The 24,582-nt window shown below is 43.9% G+C and overlaps 1 protein-coding gene across 3 annotated transcripts in view; it reads left to right on the forward strand.

Annotated features, from left to right (window-relative positions):
* SIDT1 (SID1 transmembrane family member 1) overlaps positions 1-24,582 on the forward strand; it is a 217,480-nt gene that overhangs the window by 122,444 nt on the left and 70,454 nt on the right. For all 3 annotated transcript variants that reach the window (XM_063446333.1, XM_063446326.1, XM_063446335.1), the window contains exon 3: positions 19,925-20,046. In XM_063446333.1, the coding sequence (XP_063302403.1) occupies positions 19,925-20,046 (122 nt within the window). The remainder of the gene's footprint in view (positions 1-19,924; positions 20,047-24,582) is intronic.

Below are 24,582 nucleotides of genomic sequence, written 5' to 3' on the forward strand. Positions count from 1 at the left end.
TTGTTAGATAGCGCGAGCTCAGCCGTCTAGCGAGAGTGTTAATAGTGTGTTGCTGTATTATAGTGCACGGTACCATAACCCTGTATATTTACTGACACTGTATATAAGTACTAATCATTGTCGTCTATTGCATGTTTAACACCATAACCACTAATAATTGTATTGTGACCTTAAATTGTGCTTTGACCTATGCTAACCGTACTGTAACCGCTGTTTGTAAAAGACGATGTTACTGGGGTGTGTTATAGACGGGTAATTCATATATAGAGAATTATAGCGTGGGTGACTGTATAGTTTCGCCAAAGGGCATAATATCGATTACTTAGTGACTGGTGTAACAGCTGTGCGTGTACGGGAATTCCCTGAGTGTTTATTGTGTTATTGTGTACGTTTCACTTGGTAACCATACCACGTGGTGCTGTTGCCGGAAGAAACTGGTGTGACTGTTGAATAGAACGTGTGTATAGTATTCGTTGTCAACGACGCTCCATTGATAAGTATGGGCGCGTCGGAGTCGACGATTTTGGATCCCTTAGGTTGTATGGTAAAGAATTTTAAAAAGGGATTTACAACATGTGATTTTGGGGTTAAAATGTCTCCTGTACGTTTGGTCACTTTGTGCACTAGGGAGTGGCCTACTTTGGTTGCGGCATGGCCGCCACGTGGCAGTTTGGATCCAACTCTGGTACAGCGTGTACACGTGGCTGTATCAGGTAGGCCTGAACTTTACGGACAGTTTCCATATATTGATTGTTGGAGACAGGCCGTAAACAACTCGCCAAGATGGATTCGGATATGCCACGAGGAGCAATGTCGCCTCATGGTGGCCAGAACTTGTTTGTCCACTAGGACTACGGTTAGGCCCATTTTGGACACGCCCCCTGAGTCCGAGATCCCTATGCCGCCCCCTTACTTCCCTGTAGAAGGAAGTGATACAAGTACAGGAAGTTCTACACCCCTTCCCCCATTGTCCCCATCCGCTTCCGCTTCCTCCTCCAGTTCAGAATCCACCCCCCGCCATACTAAACCTCCCCTTCCGGAACCAACCCCCGTTAGATCCCATTATCCTGATTTGGCGCCACTTCAAGTTTCCGGTCAGGCTTCTTCTAGCCCGGCCCGGAATATTCTATTCACCGACCTTCCCCAAAATCAAGCTTCTACGTCCTCATGTCTTACTACCCCCCGACCGGAACCTCTAACCGACGCCCCTCCACGTAGCCCTATACTAACCCGACAACTGACTGGTACCCAACAACCCAAACATTATCAGATGCCTCTTCGTTTGAATCCTGGGTCAGCCTATCTCGATGCCGCAGGTCAAATGGTATATGCTGACCCAGTCTTCGTATATGTCCCGTTCACGACTACCGATCTCTTGAATTGGAAGACCCACAATTCCTCGTACACTGAGAAACCACAAGCTATGACTGATCTGTTCACCTCGATAGTTCAGACACATAATCCGACATGGGCTGATTGCCAGCAGTTATTAATGACATTGTTCAATAATGAGGAAAGGACTAGGATTAACCAAGCGGCCATTAAAGCACTAGAGGAAGAAGCCCGTACTTTAAATCAAGCCAATCCAGCAGCATGGGCCGCAACACATTATCCTAATACCGATCCCGACTGGAATGTTAATGGCGCAGATATGGTTCAACTAAAAGCCTATAGAGACGCTATAATTGCTGGCATGAAAGCCGGAGGGAAGAAAGCCATTAATATGTCGAAGACAGTTGAGGTGATTCAGAAAAGTGATGAAGCGCCCAGTGTCTTTTATGACCGATTATTGGAGGCATACCGCTTGTATACCCCCTTTAATCCGGAAGACGCTGATAATTCCCGAATGGTAAACTCTGCCTTTGTCAGCCAAGCTTACGGAGATATTGAGCAGGAATGTCCATCACCCAACTAATGGAGGTAGCAAATAAGGTGTACATGAATAGGGAATCAGAAAGTAAGAAAGAGGAAGAGCGCAAGATGCGTAAAAAGGCTGATATGCTAGCGGTAGCGATCGCAGGCGTAGATAGACGGGGCCCAGATAGAGGCGATAGTAGGTGGAATAGGGAGCCCCTGAGTAGGAATCAGTGCGCGTACTGCAGAGAAGAAAGGCATTGGAGAAGCGAGTGTCCGCAAAGAGAGCAGTATGAGAGATACCCACCCAGGGCAGGTTATGGAAACTTTAGAGGCAGAGCGAGAGGTAGAGGAGGCCCCGGAGGGAGTAATGGTAATAGAGGAAGTAATGGAAATAGAGGAAGTGTAAGAGAGGATAGGTACTATCCAGCAGCGCAAAGGTCCCGCGATAGAGAAGGTAGGGACTTCGTAGGATTGGCTGACACGGTCATGGAGGACTATTGATACCGACCGGGCTCCATCCCCCTTGGTCGTGCGGAGCCTATGGTCGATGTATCAATAGGGGGAAAAAGGAGTGCGTTCATGATCGACACTGGTGCTGAACATTCGGTGGTGACTAACCTAGTTGCTCCTCCATCTGGAAGAACTATTACCGTAATAGGAGCAACTGGAAGAAGTGCTGCAAAACCGGTTCTTAAAAGTCGACTCTGTACATTGGGAGGCCACGTAGTAAAACATCAATTCCTTTACATGCCTGAATGTCCAGTCCAATTGTTGGGACGTGATTTGCTTTCCAAATTACAAGCGCAGATTACGTTCCTACCAAACGGAACAACATCCTTAAAGTTTAATGGACCTTCAGGTATTATGACATTATCCGTACCAAAGGAAGAAGAGTGGCGACTTTATACAGCGTTGACTAGCCAAAACCCTAGGAGTGATGAATCCTTATTCAACATACCAGGAGTTTGGGCAGAGAACAACCCACCAGGACTGGCCCGCAATATTCCACCTATTAAAATCGAACTAAAACTTGGGGTTTATCCAGTGAGCCTACGACAATATCACATCCCACAGAAGGCTAAGAAGAACATTCAATCTTATCTGGATAAGTTCATACGGTATGGTATCCTAAAATTCTGTACTTCCCCCTGGAACACCCCATTGCTGCCTGTTCAAAAGCCCGGTACAGATGAGTATCGACCTGTGCAGGACTTGAGAGCAGTCAATGATGCGGTTGTTAGTATACATCCAGTTGTGCCCAATCCGTATAACCTGCTTGCTTTAATTCCGGGCGGGGCAACCTATTTTACAGTCTTAGACCTCAAAGATGCCTTCTTTTGCCTCCGAATTGCCGCAGAAAGCCAATGTATCTTCGCTTTCCAATGGGAAAACGCTGTGACGGGCTCCAAACGCCAGATGACTTGGACAAGACTGCCTCAAGGGTTTAAAAATTCACCTACCCTATTTGGTTCAGCTCTAAGTCAAGATCTACTGGATTTCGAGTCCATCCCAGGAGAGTGTGTACTATTACAATATGTAGACGACTTGTTGATAGCAGCAGTTACAAAGGAAATATGTCAGCAAGCAACGCACGATCTACTCCACATTCTCTGGAAGGCAGGATACAAGGTGTCTAGAAAGAAGGCTCAGTTGTGTTTGCCAACTGTCAAATATCTGGGATTCCATATCTCTGAAGGTCAAAGAATTATGGGGCCAGAGAGAAAAGAAGCTGTGTGCCAAATACCAATACCCAAGAATAGAAGACAAGTGCGAGATTTCTTGGGGGCAGCAGGCTTCTGTAGGATATGGATTCCCAGTTACGCGATACTGGCAAAACCTCTATATGCAGCTATCAAAGGTACAGAGCACGACCCCTTCTTATGGACTCAAGAGCAACAAACGGCATTTGAAGATGTGAAGAAGGCTTTGATGAGTGCCCCAGCATTAGGTCTACCTGATCGCACACGACCATTCTACCTGTATGTACACGAGCAAAGAAGAATGGCTGTGGGAGTATTGACACAGTACTTGGGATCATGGCAAAGACCTGTTGCCTATATGTCTAAGCAACTGGATGCAGTGGCCAGCGGACTTCCACCTTTTCTAAGAGCCGTAGCTGCAGCCGCCCTGCTGGTAGCTGAAGCCGATAAACTCACTCTGGGTCAAGAACTTTATGTACGAGTTCCACATGCAGTACAGACGTTGTTGGATTACAAAGGAAATCATTGGTTTAGTAACAGCCGTATGACCAAGTATCAAGCAATGTTGTGTGAAAACCCAAGAGTGCATTTAGAGACTGTAAATACCTTAAATCCAGCTACCCTTTTGCCACAACCTACTGAAAGTCAACATGATTGTTTGGAAGTGATGGATGAAGTATTCTCAAGTAGACCAGATCTTCGTGATTTTCCCATCCAGAACCCCGATGTTCAATATTACACTGACGGCAGTAGTTATGTGAAAGAAGGGATCCGCTATGCAGGATATGCAGTAACAACAATAGACAAGGTGATAGAAGCTCGGCCACTGGCAAAAGGAACATCAGCACAAAAAGCAGAATTGATAGCACTAACACGAGCGTTACAACTGGCTGAAGGTTTAAGAGTGAACATCTACACGGACTCCAAGTATGCGTTTTTAACCACTCATGCCCACGGAGCTTTGTATAAAGAAAGAGGACTATTGAATTCAGTGGGCAAAGAAATCAAGTACGCAGCTGAAATCCTACAACTATTGGAAGCAGTATGGGAACCGAAAGAAGTCGGTATCATACATTGTCGAGCGCATCTGAGAGGAGATGGTGATGTAACCAAAGGAAATCGGATGGCAGATAATGCAGCTAAGCGTGCCGCAGCGTGCCAAGACAGGAATATGTGGAGCATATAGCTGCTCTTATACCAACTCCACTGTCTCAATGGACTCCAGTTTATACAGCTCAAGAAGAGGAGTGGTTAAAGACTGAACCTGGAAAGTATTTGGAGAACAAATGGTATCAGTTAGAAGATGGGAGAATAGTTATTCCAGCATCACTAGCGGTAGAAATTGTCCAAAACTATCACAACGGGACACATTCTGGGAGAGACAGCACAGAAGAATCTCTCAGAAAACATTTCTACATACCAAGATTGTCCAACTTGACTCAGGCCATTGTACGAAGATGTGTAACGTGTGCTAAAAATAATGCAAGGCAAGGACCAGTAAAGCCACCAGGAGTTCAGTTTATGGGGGGACTCCCCATGTCCGATCTACAAATTGACTATACAGTAATGCCTAAATCTGGTGGACATCGCTACCTACTGGTAGTTGTGTGCACCTATTCAGGCTGGGTAGAAGCATGTCCTACTCGTACAGAGAAAGCAAGAGAAGTTGTGAGGTTCCTGTTACGAGAAATAATACCCCGATATGGACTACCCTGCTCTATAGGATCGGACAATGGTCCAGCTTTTGTTCATCAGTGCCTACAACAACTGACTCATATGCTTGGTATAAAGTGGAGGCTTCATACGGCATATAGACCTCAGAGTTCTGGTAAGGTAGAGAGAATGAATAGAACTATTAAGAACCAGTTGGCAAAAATGTGTCAGGAAACCCAACTTAAGTGGAACGTTCTTTTGCCCATAGCTCTATTGCGAATCCGCAGTACACCTACCAGAAGGATGGGCCTCTCTCCTTTTGAAATCATGTATGGGCGACCACCTCCCGTACTTGGTAACTTAAGGGGGGATTTGAGTCAGTTGGGAGAAGGAATTACCCGGCAGCAGGTTGTAGAGTTGGGTAAGACTATGGAGGAGGTACAGAAATGGGTACAAGATAGATTACATGTGAATATTTATCCCCCAGTTCATAGTTACCACCCAGGAGACCAAGTGTGGATTAAAGAGTGGAATAATGTACCGCTAGGGCCCAAGTGGAGAGGTCCTTATATTGTTCTTTTGTCTACCCCTACAGCGATAAAAGTGGCCGAAGTGACTCCGTGGATACATCACTCCAGGGTTAAACCAGCAGCGGTCGATTCTTGGCAAGCTACAGTAGATCCAGAGAATCCCTGCAAGATCCGGTTAAAGCGCACGACTCAGTCGGAGTGACGAGGAACCTTGTGGATTACAAATTTTATTGTTTCAGAGATTGGTAAGTGGGTGAGAAGGCCATAATAAAGCCTGTCCGCTCACCAACGAGTAGTTTAAAAGCCAGGAAAAGTATCGAAGGGACCCCTGTGAAGACGAGCAGAACTCCATTCCCTGCAGCCCTTACATCCTGGAAGCTGAGGTGCCATCGCACGGACGAAGACTGAGGATGACGACGAAAGATGTGTTTCTGATAATGTTTTTATATGTGTATTTTTATATTCAGGAAGGTAGAGGTACCAACACTCCTAGCTGTGAGGTATGCATTAAGACTACAAGAACAGGTAACCTCCCAGACTCATCAGGTATACCATTCCTTCTATGAAGAAATGAGTATAGATAATAAGATCCCCCCATAACGCTAAAAACCTGTTCATTGATTTAGCTGAAAGTATTGCCGGTAGTCTTAATGTTACCAACTGCTATGTGTGTGGAGGTACTAACATGGGAGACCAATGGCCTTGGGAAGCAAAGGAGGTAATGTTCTGAGACAGTTGACCAATTAATATCTTCACAAGCCGATTATCAGATGAGTGTTAGAGGTAAATCTGAGTGGAGATTAAAGACCTCCATCATAGGTTATGTTTGCATAGCGAGGAAAGGAATGATGTATAATACTTCTGTAGGAGAGTTAACTTGTCTAGGGCAAAAAGCTTATGATGATGATACAAAGAATACAACTTGGTGGTCGGCTTCAAATGTCTCAGAACCATCTAACCCGTTTGCAAGATATGCCAATTTAAAGGACGTATGGTTTGATTTATCCATCACATCTAGTTGGAGAGCCCCAGCAAATTTGTACTGGATCTGTGGTAAGAAAGCCTATTCGGAGTTGCCACAGGACTGGGAAGGGGCATGTGTGTTGGGTATGCTCAAGCCATCCTTCTTCTTGTTACCTATTGAAACAGGTGAGACTTTAGGTGTTAAAGTGTATGATGTGAATCATAGGAAGAAAAGGGGACCCATAGAGATAGGCGCCTGGGAAGATGATGAATGGCCTCCCCAGCGTATTATAGATTACTATTGGTCAGCCACGTGGGCAGAGGATGGTACCTTTGGTTATAGAACCCCAATTTATATGCTCAACCGTATTATAAGATTACAGGCAGTGGTTGAGATTATTACTAACGAGACCTCACAAGCGCTCAATCTTCTAGCGAAGCATAATACCAGGATGAGGACAGCAGTGTACCAAAATAGATTAGCCTTGGATTACCTATTGGCAGTAGAGGGAGGTGTATGTGGGAAGTTTAACCTGAGCAATTGCTGTCTTCAAATAGATGACGAAGGGCAAGCAATAGCTGAGCTTACTAGCCATATGGTTAAACTAGCGCATGTGCCTACTCAGGTATGGAAAGGGTACAATCCAAGTAGTTGGTTTGGTAGCTGGTATGAGCAGTTTGGAGGGCTTAAGGCATTGGTAGGTGGAGTCCTACTGTTTTTAATGTTGTGTCTACTCCTGCCATGTCTTATCCCCTTAGTAGTTAGGTCTGTGCAAAGTCTGATAGAAAATATAGCAGAGAGGAAGGCTGCTGCACAGATAATGGCAATTTATAAATATAAGGCTCTAGATCAGGGAGAACCAATGCAGGAAGATGAGTGTTGAAAGATTCACATCGTAGACAAGTCTGGTCTGGTTCATGGTAACTTGCGGTGTATCCAAACAAAGGTTAAGCGATGCCTCAAGTAATTGTGAAATATCAAGAGGCATCAAAGGGGGGAATGTGGTTGAATCTCGGTAAAAATAAATTTAGTAGGCCGAGATTACCCCGTGGCATGTGTACGTGCATATGCTGACGTATCGATCAGTTGGTTGCACGAGGCAAGATACGATCAGTAGTGTACGGAGCATGTGCAAGAATACAGGATGTAGTATTCCCCTCCTCCATTGTGCTGGACAAGCCATGCGGTCAAGCAGGAAGTTAATTCTTATTTGTATTGATTGGTCAAGAGAATGTGCGGGTGGAGCTTATTATGGGAGGAGTTATGTGCCTATATAAGGAGCCTGCACTATTGTCCGGGGCTCAGAACTTGCTGTATTTTGGTGACATTAGTCCCTCTGAGTCCCGATCGGTGAACCGAATAAAGAATCTCTTCCTTCCTGAAGAAACCTGTGTCCATCTCTCTGTGCTTGGCTTCCGTCAGTTTCTCCGGTATCAATTGCAGTGCCCTGGCACAGTTCCATTAGTTTGATTTCTTACCTGGGGTCTGTTTGTAACGACTCCATACACTAAGACAGCATTTCATACATAGACAGAATTGTTTTTGCGTGACATTAAAAATGACAATAAGCGTTGTGAGTCTATTCTATTTTGGAATCTATGGAATGTTGTGTTTGAACTTCTAGACTATCGGTATTGTCAATACCCTAACGGTTCGCTGGCGAATAGTTCCTGGCGAACATCGCATGTTCGCGTTCGCCACTGACGGCCAGTAACCTGTGTTTATTATACATTATCCCTCCCATAGCCAGTAACCTGTGTTTATTATACATTATCCTCCCATAGCCAGTAACCTGTGTTTATTATACATTATCCCTCCCATAGCCAGTAACCTGTGTTTATTATACATTATCCCCCCCATAGCCAGTAACCTGTGTTTATTATACATTATCCTCCCATAGCCAGTAACCTGTGTTTATTATACATAACCCCCCCCCCCCCCATAGCCAGTAACCTGTGTTTATTATAGATTATCCTCCCATAGCCAGTAACCTGTGCTTATTTTACATTATCCCCCCCATAGCCAGTAACCTGTAACAAGGCCCTGGGGAGATAGCGCAGCTAAGCGGACAAGGGCACATGTAGGAGTGTGGGGATAGATGCATAACATTGGTTGGAAAGAGTCTGTGGGTGGGATTATGTTCTGTGTAAGACAGTGTGGGGGAGGTCTTACCTCAGTGCCACTTGGGATTCGGGCCAGCAAACAGCTTCCCTCCCGCCCACCCTATAGTACGTTTCGTCACAGCTAGCCGGGGGTATGTCCTTGCCAATTGAGTTTGAGGTTACGTTTAAGTAGATGGAATGAGATGAACAAGTTTTTTAAGGTCTCAAACCTCCCCTGCTCTAAAGGTTAAACTTTAGGTTGCCTGAGGTCTCGTGCCCATCGAGCGTGGATAAGGTCGGCTGATGGCAGGCATTGGAAATATATGATTTTTATGACGAGGGGGGAGGTGAGAGGGAGTGGTGATTAGGAACCACTCCAGGTTTTATTGGCAAGGACGGTTGGGTCACTGTATAACACTATGGGTGGAGTTATATATGTATATATGTTAATTTATGCTTATTTATGTCTGTTTTGGTTACAGAAAAGAAGAGATTTAATAAATAAAGTTATGGATGTGTTATGCAGTAATTTAGTTTGTCATAATAAATGCTGTGGCCTGTTTCATCCATACTAAGTGGTCTGTCGTTACTGGGGGGTTTAATGGGGTTAGATTTTGTTCTAGGCTGCATCGCGATTCCCCACTACGTACATACATGTAAGCTCATTGAGCAGGGCCCTCAATCCCTCTGTTACTGTGTCACTATACCCCACTCCCTCTAACATGTAAACTCACTGAGCAGGGCCCTCATGACATTATTGCACAGTCGTTATTCGGCATGTGCCAACTATACCTTAATAACACACAGCTTTATTAATTAATATGAATATATATATAATTAACAATTTAGGGTCATTGTCAACAGTACTCCTTTCGTTACGCTCTTTCCTGTATCATACCCCCGACAATGACCCTACCAAAATAAACATTAACATAACCAATAATATTTACATGTAACTCAACGGCCTACCAAGAGGCCCCACCTCCATTTGTCCAACTGCAGGGGTGTACCCAGACACCCCTACACCCCTTGGTTCGTAGCCACCGATGGGCTCGAACCTACCTCCAAACTTTTAACTTCCGGCCTACTTTCGCCTAGACCTTGGCCTACCAATTTCTTAACCCACCAAACTTCCAGTTTAACCAAGACCTTTTCCCGCCGCTGTGACCAAACGGGAACAACTTCCAAAACATAGGGTGGGTGGGAGGGACAATTTACAGGTAAGAAAGGCTCAAATTAGAATGGACTTACCCTAAAATGGCCGCTATTTAACATCCCTTCTAAACCACGCCCCCTAGCACAAACCTTAGGACAACCCCTTGACCTAAACTTCACCTGCCTACTCCTGGCTCTGTCAAGGCCCACTTCTCCCTGCGTTGCTCCGTGGTTTCAATCCCTCTGTTACTGTGTCACTATACCCCACTCCCTCTAACATGTAAACTCACTGAGCAGGGCCCTCAATCCCTCTGTTACTGTGTCACTATACCCCACTCCCTCTAACATGTAAACTCACTGAGCAGGCCCTCAATCCCTCTGTTACTGTGTCACTATACCCCACTGCCTCTTACATGTAAACTCACTGAGCAGGGCTCTAAATCCCTCTGTTATTGTGTCACTATACCCCACTCCCTCTAACATGTAAACTCACTGAGCAGGCCCTCAATCCCTCTGTTACTGTGTCACTATACCCCACTCCCTCTAACATGTAAACTCACTGAGCAGGCCCTCAATCCCTCTGTTACTGTGTCACTATACCCCACTCCCTCTAACATGTAAACTCACTGAGCAGGGCCCTCAATCCCTCTGTTACTGTCACTGTACCCCACTCCCTCCAGCATGTAAACTCACTGAGCAATCCCTCTGTTCCTGTTTGTCCAACTTGTCTGGTTACAACTACATGTTTGTTCGTCCACCCACTGTAAAGCGCTGCGGAATTTGTTGTCGCTATATAAATAATAACATGATAATAATAATAATATAAACATATAGATTGATAAATTAGACAGACAAATGAACCCAAGGTGGATTAGCCTGCAGCGCTGTCTGCACTAGGGTCACCCGTGAAATGCACAGCTGGGCATCAGATCTGTTTTATTGTCCACACACCAGAGTGAAGAAAATCCAAGGCCAAGCCTCCCCGAACCCGATAAGCAAACGCAGACACTGTAATAGACGGGTAGGATTCAGCCTCAGATTTACTTCATTACTCTTTGAAACTATTACTGTTAGCAGCTTCTTCAATCAGGGATAGCTACAAGTTGGCGAAACAAGTTGTTTTTACTCTGTATTATAACAAATGTGATTGTGCCCTCTCCCATTTGGTCATGTGGCACATTACTGGGAGTATTATTGCTGTGGAGCTCTGTTATACACTCAGACACATTACTGGGAGTATTATTGCTGTGGAGCTCTGTTATACACTCAGACACATTACTGGGAGTATTATTGCTGTGGAGCTCTGTTATACACTCAGACACATTACTGGGAGTATTATTGCTGGGGAGCTCTGTTATACACTCAGACACATTACTGGGAGTATTATTGCTGGGGAGCTCTGTTATACACTCAGACACATTACTGGGAGTATTATTGCTGGGGAGCTCTGTTATACACTCAGACACATTACTGGGAGTATTATTGCTGTGGAGCTCTGTTATACACTCAGACACATTACTGGGAGTATTATTGCTGGGGAGCTCTGTTATACACTCAGACACATTACTGGGACTATTATTGCTGTGGAGCTCTGTTATACACTCAGACACATTACTGGGAGTATTATTGCTGTGGAGCTCTGTTATACACTCAGACACATTACTGGGAGTGTAATTGCTGTGGAGCTCTGTTATACACTCAGACAAATTACTGGGAGTATTATTGCTGTGGGGCTCTGTTATACACTCAGACACATTACTGGGAGTATTATTGCTGTGGAGCTCTGTTATACATTCAGACACATTACTGGGAGTATTATTGCTGTGGAGCTCCGTTATACACGCAGACACATTACTGGGAGTATTATTGCTGTGGAGCTCTGTTATACACGCAGACACATTACTGGGAGTATTATTGCTGTGGAGCTCTGTTATACACTCAGACACATTACTGGGAGTATTATTGCTGTGGAGCTCTGTTATACACTCAGACACATTACAGGGAGTATTATTGCTGTGGAGCTCTGTTATGCACTCAGACACATTACTGGGAGTATTATTGCTGTGGAGCTCTGTTATACACTCAGACACATTCCTGGGAGTATTATTGCTGTGGAGCTCTGTGATACACCCAGACACAGTACTGGGAGTATTATTACTGTGGAGCTATGTTATACACTCAGACACATTACTGGGAGTATTATTGCTGTGGAGCTCTGTTATACATTCAGACACATTACTGGGAGTATTATTGCTGTGGAGCTCCGTTATACACGCAGACACATTACTGGGAGTATTATTGCTGTGGAGCTCCGTTATACACGCAGACACATTACTGGGAGTATTATTGCTGTGGAGCTCTGTTATACACTCAGACAAATTACTGGGAGTATTATTGCTGTGGAGCTCTGTGATACACCCAGACACAGTACTGGGAGTATTATTGCTGTGGAGCTCTGTTATACAAACAGACACATTACTGGGAGTATTATTGCTGTGGAGCTCTGTTATACACACAGACACATTACTGGGAGTAGTATTGCGGTGGAGCTCTGTTACACACTCAGACACATTACTGGGAGTATTATTGCTGTGGAGCTCTGTTATACACGCAGACACATTACTGGGAGTATTATTGCTGTGGAGCTCTGTTATACACTCAGACACATTACTGGGAGTATTATTGCCGTGGAGCTCTGTTATACACTCAGACACATTACTGGGAGTATTATTGCTGTGGAGCTCTGTTATACACTCAGACACATTCCATTGCTGTGGAGCTCTGTGATACACCCAGACACAGTACTGGGAGTATTATTACTGTGGAGCTCTGTTATACACTCAGACACATTACTGGGAGTATTATTGCTTTGGAGCTCTGTTATACAATCAGACACATTACTGGGAGTATTATTGCTGTGGAGCTCCGTTATACACGCAGACACATTACTGGGAGTATTATTGCTGTGGAGCTCTGTTATACACGCAGACACATTACTGGGAGTATTATTGCTGTGGAGCTCTGTTATACACTCAGACACATTACTGGGAGTATTATTGCTGTGGAGCTGTGTTATACACTCAGACACATTACTGGGAGTATTATTGCTGTGGAGCTCTGTTATACACTCAGACACATTACTGGGAGTATTATTGCTGTGGAGCTCTGTTATACACTCAGACACATTACTGGGAGTATTATTGCTGTGGAGCTCTGTTATACACACAGACACATTACTGGGAGTATTATTGCTGTGGAGCTCTGTTATACACTCAGGCACATTACTGGGAGTATTATTGCTGTGGAGCTCTGTTATACACTCAGACACATTACAGGGAGTATTATTGCTGTGGAGCTCTGTTATACACACAGACACATTACAGGGAGTATTATTGCGGTGGAGCTCTGTTACACACTCAAACACATTACTGGGAGTATTATTGCTGTGGAGCTCTGTTATACACTCAGACACATTACTGGGAGTATTATTGCGGTGGAGCTCTGTTACACACTCAAACACATTACTGGGAGTATTATTGCTGTGGAGCTCTGTTATACACTCATAGACATTACTGGGAGTATTATTGCTGTGGAGCTCTGTTATACACTCAGACACATTACTGGGAGTATTATTGCGGTGGAGCTCTGTTACACACTCAAACACATTACTGGGAGTATTATTGCTGTGGAGCTCTGTTATACACTCAGACACATTACTGGGAGTATTATTGCGGTGGAGCTCTGTTACACACTCAAACACATTACTGGGAGTATTATTGCTGTGGAGCTCTGTTATACACTCATAGACATTACTGGGAGTATTATTGCTGTGGAGCTCTGTTATACACACAGACACATTACTGGGAGTATTATTGCTGTGGAGCTCTGTTATACACTCAGACACATTACTGGGAGTATTATTGCTGTGGAGCTTTGTTATACATTAGGATGGACATTAGGAGAGAAAAGAGGAAACGGGGGATTTGGGCCAAAATATAGGGACCGTCCCTCCTAAATAGGGACACTTGGGAGGTATGCCTCCTGTTCAGCAGGATGCCAATGGTTTCCAGTACATTTTATATTACAAACACAAACTGTAAGCCATTCATCATGTTTGATTTTTCTTATCTATATATCATTCTCCGCATCCCTCGTTTCCTCTGCGGTGTTTTAACCAGCCTTTACCTCTTATTCTATTCTGACTTATTGTTTTACAAACCCAGGATCAATAGACTGGGATTAAGTGCAGGAAGCGGCTGTGTGATCGACGGCCACAGCTGTCATCATGGAGCAATTATACCGACTAAGGATTCTGAACGCTGGTCCCCCCCACTGACAGATCTAGGCGTTCTGATAACCGCAGCTAACGTACTTGGTTGCAGATAGAGCTCTGGCTCGCAGGACGAGGAGCTCCTGGGATGGCACTGGGATCCTCTAATTGAATTTTTACTCTACCTGATTAGTTAGTTTGGAAAGCCTAGAGGCAGACACATTGTTAGTAATTGCTGAGATAAGTTTTAGCCTACAGTGAGAAGGGGGGGGGGGGGGGATTTCCTAGAATGGTATAAGGCAGAGATTTACTAACTAGGAACTGTAGGAGATTGGAATCCAAATTATAAACCTGCGACTAAAATAGTCAAACTGAAATATTCAAATTGTACTGAACTGAAAACGACATGAATAGCCCCCTGTGGCTATAGCTGATTTATAGAAATCTTCAAATGAGCTTTTTAGGCCTACATTTTGTAATACTGTTGGTCGGTAAAACATTTTGTGTCAGTCAGTTCTGGATTCATCCATGTCCTGTTGGAGTCCAGATCAATTTCATCCATGTGATCGTTTTCGGAAAAAACGATTCGAGTGAACGAAAAGGCACGGAAATGGGCCAATCAGTGTACTGCAAAATATATACATAAAAAAAATATGAATTATAAATATCACGTTAGTACTTTGCTGTACATTATTTCCCTAAAGTAACCAAAAAGAGGGGGAAAAACGAGGCACAGTAAAAAAAAAAAACTATGTATTAAATATATAGTATAAAAATATTAATTTATTTTTACTGCTCCGCTGTTTTCCCTCTGTTGGTTATTTTTTACTTGATCTGTGAATTAAATCCACATTTTTGTGAAATCCATCAACTTTTTTTTTTAAATTAATGATATTTTTTAGCTCAATGGATAGAACTCCATATTGCAAAACAAATAAAACGTTGTGTTTCGTTATAGGTCCATATGGCGTTTCTAATTTTGTTTCTCTCATTGGCAGGCTGTGCGCAGTATCTCATTTTGCTGCTATCACTCAATCTACCCCCTTCTTCAATCTGGGCCACTCCTGGCCCACTGGGCTTTCAGAGACTGAAATTGAGAAGCGTTTGATTGATGACATTAGGGAATGCATCTGGTTATACGCAGCCGGGAGATATTTATCTCTCCAGAAACGGGGGAGCATGGGACAGTCAGTGCACAGGGTACATATGGACACATATCAATATGACTATAAGAGGTCAAGTGGTTGCTATGGAAACACAGGAGGGATGCTCAGGGAAGCATCTTTACTTGCGTCTAGTTACCAAGCAACCAGTTATTAAGCATCATAGCCATAATATGTTGATTTACTCGATGTGAGTGGCACAGCTCTCCTGTGATCATGTATCTTGTTATTGTTTAATTGCAGGGGACATTATTAGTGCCTGCCATCTTGTGAGGCACCCAGCAAAGAATGCCCTCTCTGTCTCTACGTGGTCTCTCTCTCTCTACACGCTCTCTCTGTCTCTACGTGGTCTCTCTCTCTCTACACGCTCTCTCTGTCTCTATGTGGTCTCTCTCTCTCTCTAAATACACTCTCTCTGTCTCTACGTGGTCTCTCGATTTATCCACGCTCTCTATCTCTACACGCTGTCTCTCTCTACATGCTCTCGCTCTCTCTCTCTCTACACGATCTCTCTATCTCTACACGCTCTCTCTCTGTCTCTACGTGGTCTCTCTCTCTCTCTACACGCTCTCTCTGTCTCTATGTGGTCTCTCTCTCTCTCTAAATACACTCTCTCTGTCTCTACGTGGTCTCTCGATTTATCCACGCTCTCTATCTCTACACGCTGTCTCTCTCTACATGCTCTCGCTCTCTCTCTCTCTACACGATCTCTCTATCTCTACACGCTCTCTCTCTGTCTCTACGTGGTCTCTCTCTCTCTACACGCTCTCTCTGTCTCTATGTGGTCTCTCTCTCTCTAAATGCGCTCTCTCTGTCTCTACGTGGTCTCTCGATTTATCCACGCTCTCTATCTCTACACGCTCTCTCTCTCTACACGCTCTCGCTCTCTCTCTCTCTACTCGCTCTCTCTCTCTCTACACGCTCTCTCTCTGTCTCTACGTGGTCTCTCTCTCTCTCTACACGCTCTCTCTGTCTCTATGTGGTCTCTCTCTCTCTAAATGCACTCTCTCTGTCTCTACGTGGTCTCTCGATTTATCCACGCTCTCTATCTCTACACGCTCTCTCTCTCTACACGCTCTCGCTCTCTCTCTCTCTACACGCTCTCTCTCTGTCTCTACGTGGTCTCTCTCTTTTTCTAGCTGCACTGACTTACTGAAAGGTTGCTAGTGATGCGTGGATCTGAATTATTCACATGCAGGGGCGATATGATGTATCCAGCAGATAAATAATATATAAATAAAATAAATATATATATATTTTTTCTCCCTAATGTCAGTAGATGTTTTATTACTGGAGAAGATAACATATATTGGATTTTTTGCTATAAACATTGCCACTGGTAACAAATTGCTTCCCATTTGACAATCTGTTTAACAGATTTTGCTAATCGCACAGACTATATGGATAGCGAACCTGTCAGACATGTCACGTGGGAACAATGCAAAGGATGTAGGCCCAGTACAAAATGGATGCCAAGAAGTGGTCATGGTGCCAGGACCCATTGTAAGTAGTCAAACTGCTTTGTAATGGATTGACTACGTACCTGAAGTGGTGCCTGGTGTCACTCCCTGCCTCCACTGCTAACGCTAGAGAGCTGAACGTTCTTAAACAGGAAATCAGGCTCACCGCAGATAAAATCTCTTGACTACTTACAATTGGGGGGGCGAAGCACCAGAGTACTCTTGGCACCATAATCACTTTATTTAATATAAAACTATCCATGGCAGGCGGTGCTTTCTTAAATATTTTAGTAAGCATTCCCTATTTACAGAACAGGAGAGCACATTTTGGAGTGCAAACCAATTCTTTAAATTTTTTTGCATTTGAAGCATTAACACATAGTTACATAGTTACATAGCTGAAAAGAGACTTGCATCCATCAAGTTCAGCCTTCCTCACATTTGTTTTTTGCTGTTAATCCAAAAGAAGGCAAAAAAAACTGTTTGAAGCACCTCCAATTTTGCAATAAACTAGGGGAAAGAATCCTTCTTGACCCCAGAATGGCAGTCAGATTTATCCTTGGATCAAGCAGCTATTACCCTTCATTGAAAGATTATATCCTTGAATATTCTGTTTTTGCAAATATGCATCTAGTAGCTGTTTGAACATCTGTATGGACTCTGATAAAACCACTTCTTCAGGCAGAGAATTCCACCTCCTTATTAATCTGACTGTAAAAAAAACTTTCCTTTGCCTTAGACTAAATCTTCTTTCTTCTAGTCTAAACGCATGGCCTCGTGTCCTATGTAAAGTCCGGTTTGTGAAAAGATTTCCACACAATGGTTTGTATTGGCCCCGAATATATTTGTATAATGTTATCATATCCCCTCTCAGGCGACGTTTTTCTAAACTAAAGAGGTTTAAATTTGTTAACCTTTCTATATAACAAACATTCAATACAGACAATTTCACTTCTGAGTCTTTTTCATTCTTCCGTGTCCCTGTTTTAGAACACAGTCCCTATGGTTGATATAAATCCCTCTGTCCCTCTTTTCTCTCCTAATGTCCCTGTTTTCTAGCTCCATATTGTTGGTGTGTCTGTGTAACAGAGCTCCACAGCAATAATACTCCTAGTAATGTGTCTGAGTGTATAACAGAGCTCCACAGCAATAATACTCCCAGTAATGTGTCTGAGTGTATAACAGAGCTCCACAGCAATAATACTCCTAGTAATGTGTCTGAGTGTATAACAGAGCTCCACAGCAATAATACTCCCAGTAATGTGTCTGAGTGTATAACAGAGCTCCACAGCAATAATACTCCCAGTAATGTGTCTGAGTGTATAACAGAGCTCCACAGAAATAATACTCCCAGTAATGTGTCTGAGTGTATAACAGAGCTCCCCAGCAATAATACTCCCAGTAATGTGTCTGAGTGTATAACAGAGCTCCCCAGCAATAATACTCCCAGTAATGTGTCTGAGTGTATAACAGAGCTCCACAGAAATAATACTCCCAGTAATGTGTCTGAGTGTGTAACAGAGCTCCACAGCAATAATACTCCTAGTAATGTGTCTGAGTGTATAACAGAGCTCCACAGAAATAATACTCCCAGTAATGTGTCTGAGTGTATAACAGAGCTCCACAGCAATAATACTCCTAGTAATGTGTCTGAGTGTATAACATAGCTCCACAGCAATAATACTTCCAGTAATGTGTCTGAGTGTATAACAGAGCTCCACGGCAATAATACTCTCAGTAATGTGTCTGAGTGTATAACAGAGCTCCACAGCAATAATACTCCCAGTAATGTGTCTGAGTGTATAACAGAGCTCCATAGCAATAATACTCCCAGTAACGTGTCTTTAAACTGCACTAAATGTGTTTTTAATATTTATTTATTTATTTATTACTGGCATTTATAAAGCGCCAACAAATTCTGCAGCGCTGTACAATTGGGAAAAAAGACAAAACGCGATAAGAACAGACCGATACAACAGGTAGTGGGCCCTGCCCGTGAGCTTACAATCTAAAGGTTAAAATGGGGAGATGAGACGAGGTATTTGTATGTGATGACAGAGAGAGTTAGTGGTATAACTGCAGCAGCTGATAACATGTGAAGGTAATAGGGAGGTGATTGGCTGTGGTTCCAAACAGCTGGAGGTGAATGTTATACAGTTAGAAGGAGCCAGGGTGGGCTAAAGGAGGGTAAATTAGAAATCAGTCTGTGTAAATAAGATACATTGTTCTTCTAAATTCAATCTTCGTTTCATAATGTGTATCAGTAGGTAATGAGAACGTGATTAAGGCCTCACTGGCCACACCACCAGCTGCACCCTCTAAAATAAAAGCCGTGTGATGCAGGGAGGGATAATATTTTAAGGAGAGCAAAAAAACAAGTCGTAAGAGAGTGCTGAGAACGGACAACGGCTCAGGTTCTCATCCTCTCTTTTTTGCTTTTTTTGCTCACCCCAAATTAAAAGCATAATCCAGACATTGACCCCGTGCTCACTGTGCCTAGAGGGGTATCAACTACGCCTCACTGACGAGACGCAAAAGAAGGCCGAGTCGTCTGGGGTTGCTGTGTCTCTCGTGAAGAGGGATCTTGCTGGCATTTCGGATCTGGACTGCCCGTACGGGTGGGACCAGTCTGATATGTTTCAGATATGTTCTCCCTGTAATGGCACAAGTGAGCAAAAACTATTTTGAGATCCGAGTGGGGATTTACTGAATGGAAAGCTACTGAGTTTCTCAAAGCTTTGCCCGTTCTCAGAGTGCTCATCCTCTCTTTTTTGCTTTAAGGTTTATGTATAACGTATAAAATCAATCCCAAGATTAGCCAAATACGCACCTCCGGCTTTACTTTAAACACAGTGGATTCCCCAATGATCTCTTAATACACCAGTATTTACTACATTGTGTGCCACGTGCAACGTGTCCATGTCCTTTGTCCTGATACGAAGGTGACTGGTTTTCATATTGTTATGTGTAATAACAATCATCATGACTTCTTGTTCAGTGCGTAGCAGTGGTGGAGGATCTGTCCATTTGCTCTCGTATGTTCAAGTCTGGTTATTTTTTATCTTTGTAGGTGGATGCTCTGCGTGTTTTTGTGACCGCTACAACAACTAACTTGGAGTTCCCTGTGCTGTTCGTGGTCCGTCAACAGAAAAGTGTGCTATCGTGGCAAGTTCCCTTGGCCTTCAGGGGCATGTGAGTAGCTCATCTTCCATGACGGCAGAAATGGGAGCTACATTAGGACATTACTGCCCATTTAATGTGGATTGTTATGGACCTTTTTTGCTGAGATTTACTTTGCCTTTGACACTAGTTATTAGATATTGTGCTCAGTTTCTGGTAAATTTACAGGTAAACTGCGTAAAATGTATTGAATGTTCCCCTTGGTTCTGTTCTCGCTGTTGAAGTAAGGACACCTGCTGTAATTTAATTATCTGGAAAGATGCGTTCCTGGACAAGGGGTCCTGGAGCTGAACATTGCACTGCAACTAAATGCAATATTCGACTTTGTGTTTCTGGACCCGAACTCTGTCTGTACCTATACTTTGCAGCCATGTATAAAGCCGTCATCACATGTATTTATAAACTGGGAATTTCAAGTTTTGAAAAATCCATCTTTATAATGAATATTTACAGGGGAATCCATCCAACTGGTGGTGGGACACAGGAAATCCATCCTATGGATAATGGGGTACAGGAAATCCATCCTATGGATAATGGGGCACAGGAAACCCATCCTATGGATAATGGGGAACAGGGAATCCATTCTACTGGTGGTGGGATACAGGGAATCCATCCTACTGGTGGTGGGGTACAAGAAATCCATCCTACTGGTGGATACAGGGAATCCATCCTACTGGTGGTGGGGCACAGGGAATCCACCCAACTGGTGGTGGGATACAGGGAATCCATCCTACTGGTGGTGGGGCACAGGAAATACATCCTATGAATAATGGGGTGCAGGGAATCCACCCTACTGGTGGTGGGATACAGGGAATCCATCCCACTGGTGGTGGGGCACAGGAAATCCATCCTATGGATAATGGGGTACAGTGAATCCATCCTACTGGTGGTGGGGCACAGGAAATCCATCCTATGGATAATGAGGCACAGGGAATCCATCCTACTGGAGGTAGGGTAGACGAAATCCATCATACGGGTAATGGGGCACAGGGAATCCATCCTACTGGTGGTGGGGTACACGGAATCCATCCTACTGGTGGTGGATTACAGGGAATCCATACTACTGGTGGTGGGGCACAGGAAATCCATCCTATGGATAATGGGGTACAGGGTGTAACGGATCAACGGGCACCCCGACTGGGTACCTCCGTTAATGGATGCTCCTAGCACTTCCTGAGGACTCCAAGCACTGCAGCAGACACCATAACCACCGTTGACTCCTTCAGAGTGCAAGACAGGAATAAGCTCTTACAAGAGCATAGTAGTGATTCAGCAAGGGAGTATGACAAGCATAGCAATCCCTTGTAGCAGATTCCCCCAATAAGAGATGGCACTCCAAATTGAGGGTAAAGTAGAACTCTGCTTTTTAATGACACACACTCTGCTTTTATCCAATTCTCCCGTGCAAGGGAGACGCCCACAGACAATTATGAATTACCCAATCCCACACTGGTTAAGTCCCACACATCTCCTCCCCTTAGCCTGAGAGGTAACACAATTAGCCGTACAGTTTAAAACATACTTTTTACCCAACTTTCATAACTCTAAAACTATACATCCATTATTAAGAAAAGTTTATTATATTATTAAAGGAACACTATAGTCACTGTGGCGAAACCGACCTCGCCACGTGTCCTTGGAGGGGGCTGATTGCCCGCCTCTTGCCTTTGGACTATGGACCAGACTTTATGGGAATGTGATACCCCAGATAGCCATACCATGGAGCCTATTCATATAATGAAAGACTATGGGAAAGACTTTAGCTCCATGGCAATTGTACTGTGTGAGTAGGATCTGCGCGCTATTCGGTAGTTTTGTGCGTGCAGATCCCAGCTATCTGGGGATAGGTGAAATGTCTGTGTGTTATGTGTGAATGTGATGTATGGTTTTAAAGTTATGAAAGTTGTGTAAAAGTATATTTTACACTGTATGCATAATGGGATTATGTGTCACACTAAGGGGAGGGGATGTGTGGGAGGTAACATCTATGTCATTGGTTCTTTTATGCCTCCCCCTGGGTGTGGCCTGTATGTGTGAGTTGGAAATAAAAGCCAGGCTGGATGAGCCAGTCCAGAGTTCCTGTTTTACCCTCAAAGTGATGTGTCGTCTCATTATTGGGGGAGGATTTATTGCATGCTGTTCCAGTTGACTGCTAGGAGTACAAGCCTATTCGTATGGTTCCTATTCAATGGTCTACAGCATTCATATGCTTGGGAGAATTTAAAAGGCTTCTCAGATTCGGTGATTGTGGTGTCTGCCAGAGTGCTTGGAGTCCTCAGGAAGCACTAGGAGCATCCATTAACGGAGGTACCAAGTCGGGGTGCCAGGCGATCCGTTACAGTCACCTAAATTACTTTAGCTAAATAAAGCAGTTTTAGTGTATAGATCATTCCCCTGCAATTTCACTGCTCAATTCACTGTCATTTAGGAGTTAAATCACTTTGTTTCTGTTTATGCAGCCCTAGCCACACCTCCCCTAGCTATGATTGACAGAGCCTGCATGAAAAATAAAACTGGTTTCACGTTCAAACAGATGTAATTTACCTTAAATAATTGTATCTCAATCTCTAAATTGAACTTTAATCACATACAGGAGGCTCTTGCAGGGTCTAGCAAGCTATTAACATAGGAGCGGATAAAAAAAATCTTAATTAAACAGAACTTGCAATAAAGAAAGCCTAAATAGGGCTCTCTTTATGGAAGGCTTTGCAAGTCACATGCAGGGAGGTGTGACTAGGGTTCATAAACAAAATGATTTAACTCCTAAATGGCAGAGGATTGAGCAGTGAGGCTGCAGGGGCATGTTCTATACACCAAAACTCCTTCATTAAGCTAAAGTTGTTCAGGTGACTATAGTGTCCCTTTAATCAGCATATTTGAAATACAAACATACCCAAAAATCATTCGAATCCGTTCAGCCGTTCGTGAGATAGATATGTCACCTTTGACCGACCGCAAGCACATTTTCATGCCCAAAACATTTCCAGAGAATCAAGCTGTGCGGCCGGTCTATTTCTCATGTTAGAGTCAGTTCAAATAGACGAACAACAACCAGTCGAATTGTCGAACTGTCGAATGAACTGTCAAATGAACTGTCGAATGCATTCGTTCCAGGGAAGGTAAAACTTCAGTGGTGTTCATGCCGTTCTGTAGCCGATTTTAGTTCCATGAGTTTGACAGCACACACCGCTGACTGCATTCGAATGAATCAAAATAGCCGCCGCCACGTGTTTGGTTTTCTAATGGCGGCCACTTCGACTACCTCGGCACTTCAGCTGCATCCGAAGTGCCATGCCAAAACTGCAGGTCCTTTCCCAAAGTACTTAAAGAGCCAGAAACAGCACAATAAAAAATCCATTATGCCCAAATACAGTTCTTAAAGGGTCATACACAGTCCAATACAAGTCCATAAGCCCCAAATCACTTACTAAAAGGGCAATACATCCCAGGGGCCATAGTCACATGGCAGGAGGCTGGCAATCAGTCTTCTCCAATGCCCAGTGGCGAGGCTGGTTCAGCCGCACAGGGATTCCATCTGTAACGGAGAGGTAGTATAATCCACAGTATCTCCGCTGGGTAACCGGAACAGCATAAAATAATCCAGGTAATAAATACAGCATACAATGATCCTGGTAGCGTTGTAAGAATCCTTCCTTCCCAAGAACTAGACGACACATAGGCTGGGAGTCAACTGAGGTCTTTATTCACAGTTCCAGTATTTATGCAAGTCCCCATGCAAGGGGTTTCCATATTGACATAGCAGGGGTGTGACGGTACGCTGGCACTCCGAGTACCTCCGCCAATCGATTCTCCTAGTGCTCGCTGAGGACTCCAAGCACTCCAATCGACACCATCATCCTCCTCTCTGCCTGTGATATAATAACAGAACACAATGGGTTAATGTAATTTATCACAGGCAGGAAAAATATACTTTTTACAGCATATTCATAACTTCTAAAATATACATCACATTCACATAAAAATCAATCCATTCAGGGGAACAACATATCAAAAAATGGCATGAATCAGACCAGGGGTTCAGAAGTTAGTAAAGTATCTTTTGGGGCCTGGCTGGCAGCATGGGTATCTGGCCCAAACCGGTTTTACAGAGCCCTCTATCCTGGAGACAATGGGGAAAAGAATCCAATTATATCCAGGGATAGAGGCAGACTCCATTGAGCACATGTTACCAGTAAAACACAAAAGGATACAAAAATACATAACTCCTATCATACTGAATTGAACGGGCCAAATCTCCCAGGGTCCATAGTCACAGGGCAAGAGGCAGGCAAGCAGTCCTCTCCAGGCCCAAGTGGCGAAGGGCACTTCGTCTCAAGGGGTAATACAGTAGGGGACTGCATTCTGAGCATTTCTCCCATCAGGCACTGCTGGACGAGAGGGATACTCCCACTGGAATATACCGTTAAGTGGATTATCCCTCCGTGCAGCAGAACCGGCATTTGACATTAAAACATATAACTTTTATAATATCCACTTTATTTAAACGAATGGACGTTCGGTAGATAGCTGGAGTCTGAGCGCACGCTT

The sequence above is a fragment of the Pelobates fuscus genome, chromosome 1 (genome assembly GCF_036172605.1).
Source record: "Pelobates fuscus isolate aPelFus1 chromosome 1, aPelFus1.pri, whole genome shotgun sequence".
Classification (NCBI taxonomy): domain Eukaryota; kingdom Metazoa; phylum Chordata; class Amphibia; order Anura; family Pelobatidae; genus Pelobates; species Pelobates fuscus.